This window comes from Peromyscus maniculatus, chromosome 11, assembly GCF_049852395.1.
Source record: "Peromyscus maniculatus bairdii isolate BWxNUB_F1_BW_parent chromosome 11, HU_Pman_BW_mat_3.1, whole genome shotgun sequence".
NCBI classification, from domain to species: domain Eukaryota; kingdom Metazoa; phylum Chordata; class Mammalia; order Rodentia; family Cricetidae; genus Peromyscus; species Peromyscus maniculatus.
In genome coordinates, this window is record NC_134862.1 from 92,159,618 (window position 1) to 92,166,791 (window position 7,174).

Genomic DNA, 7,174 nt, shown 5'->3' on the forward strand with positions numbered 1-7,174 from the left:
GAGGTCCTAATCTCCTGCCTCTGCAGAACTCTCTGTAATCTGCAGAGTGTCGGGATTACAAGTAGGCCACCATACCTGGCTTTGTAATGTCTTCTTTTATTCTTTCTAAAAGCAACATCTTTTAAGTTTTTAAGTTGGCAAGCAGTATCGATATGTGTAAGATACAAATAAAAGCCTGTTTACTTCATCTGTTTCTTCCAGTAAACCTTACCATTTTGTTAGCAGGAATTTTGAGAGGGTAAGAGGGGGGAACATAGATGAATTAGAGAGAGAGAGAGAGAGAGAGAGAGAGAGAGAGAGAGAGAGAGAGAGAGAGAGAGAGAGAGAGAGTTTGCACACGCCAGAGATCAACCTCAGGTGTCCTTTTTCAAGAGCTATCTACCTTGTTTTTTTTGTTTCATTAAATGTTTTTTGTTGAGAGAGTGCCTTGTTGTGTAGCCCTGGCTGGCCTGGAACTCTCTTGTGTAGACCAGCTGGCCTTAAACTAACAGGGATTCACTGCCCTCTACCTCCCAAGTGCTGGAATTAAAGGCGTGCATCACCACACCTGGCCTATCTTGTTTCATAAAGAAGGTTTTCTCCCTGGAACTCACCAAGTCGTCTAGGCTGGCTGGTCAGCGAGCCAGGGACCCATCTGACTCTGCTTCTCCAGTGCTGAGACTCCAGATGTGCCCGAGTTGTAGGGATGAGCGTGTGGTCCTCGTGCTTACTGTGTGGGTATACTTCAGTGTCCCTACACATGTACGTGTGGAGGCGAGGAGTCTGTTAGGTGTCTTCCTGTGGTGGTCTCCACCGTACTATTTTAATTTTTTTCCTTCATTTTTATTTTATGTGTACGGGTGTTTTGCACGTCTGTACATCACATGCATGCAGTGCCTCTGGAGGTCAGAAGAGTTAGATCCTCCTGCGACTGGGGTTCAGATGGTTGCGAGCTGCCATGTGCCCCTCCACCTTTTGTGGTACAGGGTCTCTCAGTGAACCTAAAGCTCACCACCAGGCCAGGTTGCCAGGGCAGTGACTCCCAAGATCCCCCTGTTCCTCCCAGTGCTGGGATTACAGGTGCGTGCTACTACACCGGCTTTTTATGTGGTGCTGAGGCGCTGTGCTCCGGTCCCCGGCCCGCACAGTCCGCACTTTCCCGCTGAACATCTCCTGGTTTTCTAAAGTAACTTTTCAGAGAATACCTTCTGTTCAGATTGAAACCGGATAAAAGCAAAGTACTTTTTAAGTCCTTAGTTCATTTGCTGAGAGCATATTAGCCAGTTAGAATTTTACATGAAAATAAGCTAGAATTTGAGAAATGTCTGTATAGTGTATAAATTATAATACCATTTTCTCTTTCAGATTTTACATGAGATTGTGCCATCTCATCCACTAATGTTAGAATTCCATATGTTGCTTAGGAAATCAGGTAAAACTGTGTTTTATACTCATTTGTGCATGTAGACTAGAGGGAGGACCAGCCATCCATGGTCCAGGGGCCACGTCTACTCATCTCCTTTTCTCACAAGCTAAATTCACTTGCACCCACCCCTCCTGGAATGCTGGTGGCTGCTTTGGCTTTATGACTGTAGAACCTGAAGCTGCAACAGAGATTCCACATCCACAGCTCACAAAGCTTAAAATGCGTGCCGTCCGGTCCTAGTGGAGAGACTTCGGAAGCAGGAGGACAGAATGCCCTTCATGTCTATGATTTGCCTCTTGTTAACCCCTTGAGGGCTGCAGTGCAGTATAGTAAAGAATGTATGTCTTAGAAGGAAGTCAGCTTGTTTAGGTCAGTTGCTCAAAGTCTGTAGGTCTCAACCCAGATATACCAAAAATGCCAAACAGGGTAGGTGGTATTTAAATAGAGGGGTATAACTCCAGAAGAGGCTCGCCACCTTAGTCATTAACCTTCAGCTCAGCCCAGGACAGTGAGCATAATGAATCGTTTTAAAGAGTTAACCAACCAGAAGGCTTGCGGTTTATGAACCGCTTCGTTCACTTGGTGGGTCGTCTTAGTTCTGTGCGCCTCTCCAGTGCCGCCTCTAAGCTTGGGCTTCTGTGACCATTGCAGAGACAGAAGAACACCGGAAGCTGGGCTTGGCTGTGCTGTTTGAAGTCCTGGATTTTGCTGGATGCACTAAGAACATAACTGCCTGGAAATACCTAGCACAGTATCTGAAGCAGACACTAATGGAGTGCGTGAGAAACAGCATTCATCACTGGTTTATCATAAGTATTCGTCGCCACATTTTAGCTGTTGCTTTTAAAGTTTTTAACTTCATATTTTTGCATTTCCTCCTGTATAAGATCTCTAGCTCTTTTTTTCTGAGGATCAGAAGCTAGAAGATACAAAATTATAAGCCTAGTACACATAAATTCTGTGCATGTGTTTCATGGTAGCAAAGTCAGCACTGCATCTTAATGTGCATCTTTTTATTGATTTTGTGAAACCTTGTGCTTATAACTTTTTGTTTTTTTGGTTTTAATATTTTTATTTTATAATTAATTTTACATGCATCTTAAAGTGATGCTGCACCTACCCATGCATATTGCCAGCACCACATTCTGGGTGTGAGAAAAGATGCGACCCTGCTCACATGTACTCCGTATGTGAGAAGAGAGGCCTCCAGAGTTAAGCTTTACTTGAATGCTCTCTCTAGTTTGGGTGGTGAGGAAATCCCGTACTTGAGGATACGTGCTTCGGGAGTAGAACTGACTTTACCCTGCGTTAGCCACTCTAGTTGTGGCCTGAACCAGGGATATGGGGCCTAAAAATGAGGCAGACTAAGGTCTCACGCACTAGCCAACTTTATTCAGAGCATCAGACAGTTTATACTCTGAGGGTTAAGAAGAGTCACCCAGTCACAGGGACAGGATACATGTGGAAAAACATCTTTCCATAGAGGCACATGAGTAGCAACCGCTGAAATAAACTCGTTCTTACCCGCTGTACCCAGAGGGGCATGCAGACACAGCCCAGGAACAGTTCCGTGATTTTTAAGAAACCGAGGTCACAAGTCTTGTTTTCTTGGAATTTTCTCACAAGCACTGGGAATTCCCCTCACACCACTCTATTTTTGGACCATGTTTCGTCAGCCCTGCAGATAGAATGCTGGAACTAGGTGGCTTTTACAGAGAGATCTGAAGACTTTTTTTTTCTTTTCCCCTGAAGAAGTTCTGGTAGCAGAGAAATCAGGTGAAGGAGCAGCAGCTTTGTGTGTGGTGAAGCCCTGTCTCCTTGTTCCCGGTGTCCACCTGCTGTTCCCTCACACGGTGGTGCGGGAACCCAGGCAGCTGCTGTCTGCGGCTCCTAAAGGCACCCGTCAGTTTGTGACTGAGCACCTCGTGCCCCGGGCCCGGTGCCCCCCCTCATTGTAATGGAGTCTGAAGAGTGCGTTCACACTACGGCAGTGTGATTGTTGGCACCGTCATGTCAGTCACTTTACAGATGGAAAGTTCCATGTAAACCCTACCGGGCCATGGGGTTCCTGAAGGCCAAGACATGCACTGGTCACATGTTGGCTCTCCGGTTCTACCACAAGGGCTGCCAAGGTGTTGAGTACACATTACTCAGTTTACGCGGCACACTGTTGGTGACGCTTAGTTTGCTTGGCTTAGCACCAGGCTTTTGTATTTGTAATAATGGCATCTGAATTGGCATAGTAACTTTGGTCGCATTTAATTGTATCTAAGGCTGCACAGTACCTTTTAAGTGACTATAATAACAGCTAACAGTTACTGCGTAGCAGCACTGTGCCAGGAGCTTTATGGGGGATCTGCTGCACTGTTGGGCTAGTTTGCTCCTAATAAAAATGCTAGAAAATAGCCATTTCCACCATGGAAGAAATTGAGGCTCAGAAAGGTTTGCGGCTTGCTCAGGAGCATGTGATTGGAGATGGAGGATCTGAGAGTTGCAGGATTTGAACCCAGTGTCCATGCTGTTGAGCACTCTGCTGAGACAGAACAGAGTGAGCATGGGCTTGCCCCCTGCTCCCGTCATGGCCATGCTCAGGAGTTAGTCCGGGAACTTCTCCGCTGTCGTCTTAGAGACTGCTCACGTTCACTTCTCATGACAGCTTTCCATGAACTGACTTGTCCTTTTCACGCGTTTCCTTCCAGAAGCCGTCCGGCGTGGGTGGAAGAAGAGTGGAAATCTAGGAGAAGCTGGTGGCCGGCCTTTCACTTCAGCTTCTTCTGGGCAAAGAGCGACTGGAAGGCAGACACTGGCTTGGCTTGTGAGAAAGCGTTTGTAGCGGGAATCCTTTTAGGAAAAGGTCCGTGGTTTTCTTCTCTGTTTATTTGGATGTAGCAGAAGCTAGAAAGAGGGCCCAGTTGTTCATCTTGTCCAGTATGATGCTTAGGGGGTTTTAGATGCTTGAGAAAGGACTGGGATGAGAGTGTGAGCCCTGAGCAGGATTGTGATAAGAGCTTAGGAGGGATCCTGTGAACTGTGCGCTTGGCGTCCACGCCCTGACTTGAGTTCGGGGCTTAAAATACACTGTGCAGACTCTGTTGGGCCTTGCTGTGTAGGTTTACTGAGCTTGTGGGCATCTCAGAAAGCACAAGGATGCTCTTCATTGACCTCAGTGTTCTTCATTAGCTTCATGTTATATTCACTCTCCTGTCCTGTAAAGAATGCAATACCACCTATTAATAGCGAGTCTTCTAAAAAGAGGAAACTGGTCTTTCATTATGGGATATTCTGGCCAGTAAAATGCTCGCCTGCTTTGCACCCCTGGCATGGGTGGTGGAGCACAGTAAAATAAGAAAGGAGCCCTGCAGTGATCGCTGGGGAGCCCTGTGCCAGCAGCTCCCGGGGTTTGCCTTTGTTTGTCTTTGTATACCGTGCAGTGAGATCCTGAGGCTCACCCCCACGTGCATCTCTTGTGGAACGAGAATTGGTATGTTTCTTAGAGTTACTAAGAGTAGGAAAAGGTTGATTTTATGAGAAAAGGGATTAATGAGAACAGAGCTGAAAAATGCCATTTCTAATAATGCCCACTGTGCTTCGCTTTCTGAACACTGAGTGCAGTACAGACGGCTCAGGGCACTGAAGGCCCAGGACCGTTTCTAGTCCTCTTACTTGTCACTTAGGTCAAGTCGTGACCTTTGGTGGCCTTCTGTGTGAAGTGCACATTGTACACATGGCTCTTTTCCTTATTTGCTAACAGGATTGTAAATACCAAGTGAACACCTCCTGGAGGGCTCTGAGTTCTCAAGGATTCTAGAAGCATGAGGCATGGCTCCTCGAGAACGGGCACCTTCCTTCCCTTGGGCTTGGTTCTGACACTGAGCTGAGTTTGCTTCTTGCTCTGGCCCTCATCATTACATCCCCATATTCCACCCTGGTCAGCTTCTGCTTTGTCTTCGAGTAGGGGGACAGCTGTCCTTCGTCCCATGCTGTGTGGAACTCAAGGCAGGCCCTGTTCTCTTTGGAGGGAGCTTTCCTCACAGTTAGCAGCCCCGTTCCTTTCCTACTTACGCTCTCACCAAGTTTATACAGTTGTTAGTGTTGGGATAGGGTGAAATCCAGTTTTCTATATAGGTAAAAGCAGAAATCTCACTGCCTTTAACTTCTTCTGTAAAGTAGGATGGTATATTTCTGAATACAAAGGATCATTTGAACCTAGGAATTAATGCAAGCCTGGACAACACAGCTAGATCTGTCTCAAAAGAAACACCACAAATTATTTTAGTAGCACTACAGGCCCCATAGCCCTCATCACTAGCATGTGTCCTCAGGGATGGTAGATGGGTATTGTAGTTATGGTAGATAACCTAGCCTTTTCTTAGGAAAGACAGATGAACGTCAGCTGAGGATATAATAAAATTAATTTTTCATATGATTTGTGATTGCTTTGTTTAATATAAATAATTACAGGTAGGCCTGGTGGTACAGGCCAGTAATCCCAGTTACTTGGGAGGTTGAGATAGGAGAATTGCAAGTTTAAAGCCTGCCTGGGTTACACAGTAACTTCAAGGCCAGCCTGGATTGGTAACTCAGTGGGACCCTTTCTTAAAATAAAAAGTGAAAAAAGAGGCCTCTAGCAGGGACTGAAGAGATGGCCCAGTGGTTACCAGTGCTTGCTGTTCTCACAGAGGATCCAAGTTCAGTTCTCAGCACCCATCCTGGGTGGTGGACGACTGCCTGAACTCCAGCGCTCTCTTCTGCCTCTGCAGGCACCAAAAATAGGTGGTGTGTGGATGCGCACACAAGCATACATAAACAAAATGCTTAAAATCAAAGTAAAAGATGGTGGGGTTAGGATGCTCAGTGAGAGAACGTTTGCCTAGCATGTGCAAGACCTTAGGTTCAGTCCCTCGTACTGCATGCACTCATGGACGGATGGGTGGACAGAAGTCTCATCATAGCAAGCTTACATTTTTCTTTTCGAAATTGACTTCTCTGAAACACTTGACAAGTGTCATTCATCTTTGCCTTGTGAGACTGAAGGGCAGGTAGACTCTCAGGAGCACTAGGCACCTTGGTCAGAATGTGATATCTGTCTGTCCACTGCTTGCTAGAAGACCAGAAGGAACCGTGTTTGATCGTTTCTAATCTGTAATGTATTTATTCTAATCTTCCCCATTCCCGCTTTCTACGGAAAACTTTCTTACTGTGAGAGACGCCACTGTAGCTGATTTACAAGCTGGCATTGAGCGGGCAGCTGGGCTCGGGTAAATTAGCTTTTGGAAGGCTCCTTAATATGTGGGTGTATGTAACATGGGAACAGTGGAGAAGGAGGTGAAGTGTTTGTGGGTGAGCTATGCCTTCGCAGCCAGTGCTCACTTTCATTGGTGAAGCTTTTACGTGTGCATTTTAAAGGATGATTTTAGCCAGAAAGCTGAGAAAGGAGTGTTTTTGTTTCTTAAACAGAAAAAGTGTTTGTTTAGTGGGAGAACTTGGTTCTCAAATAGTTACTTTTTACATTGTGACACAAATAAATCATTAGTGTTCTAGGACTGATGCAAAATTTAAAAGTATAGTATAGTATGTAGTATGTACAGTATGTAGAAATATACTTAATTGATAAATATTAAAACTTTTATTTTGTTTTATTTTTTAGATTGTAGATATTTTCGGTATATTTTAAAACAAGGTCATGAAACCTTGAAGAAGAAAATAAAGCGGATGAAGAAGTCTGTGAAAAAATATAGTATTGTAAATCCAGATGTTTGCACCTAGATT

At 45.3% G+C, this 7,174-nt stretch overlaps 1 protein-coding gene across 6 annotated transcripts in view; it reads left to right on the plus strand.

Annotated features, from left to right (window-relative positions):
* The window catches only part of Taf1a (TATA-box binding protein associated factor, RNA polymerase I subunit A), a 30,372-nt gene extending 23,198 nt beyond the window's left edge, over positions 1 to 7,174 (plus strand). For all 6 annotated transcript variants that reach the window (XM_006988610.4, XM_006988608.4, XM_076548137.1 and 3 more), the window contains exons 8-11: positions 1,345 to 1,411; positions 2,057 to 2,180; positions 4,105 to 4,259; positions 7,053 to 7,174. In XM_006988610.4, coding sequence (XP_006988672.1) covers positions 1,345 to 1,411; positions 2,057 to 2,180; positions 4,105 to 4,259; positions 7,053 to 7,171 — 465 coding nt within the window. In that variant the 3' untranslated portion in view covers positions 7,172 to 7,174. The remainder of the gene's footprint in view (positions 1 to 1,344; positions 1,412 to 2,056; positions 2,181 to 4,104; positions 4,260 to 7,052) is intronic.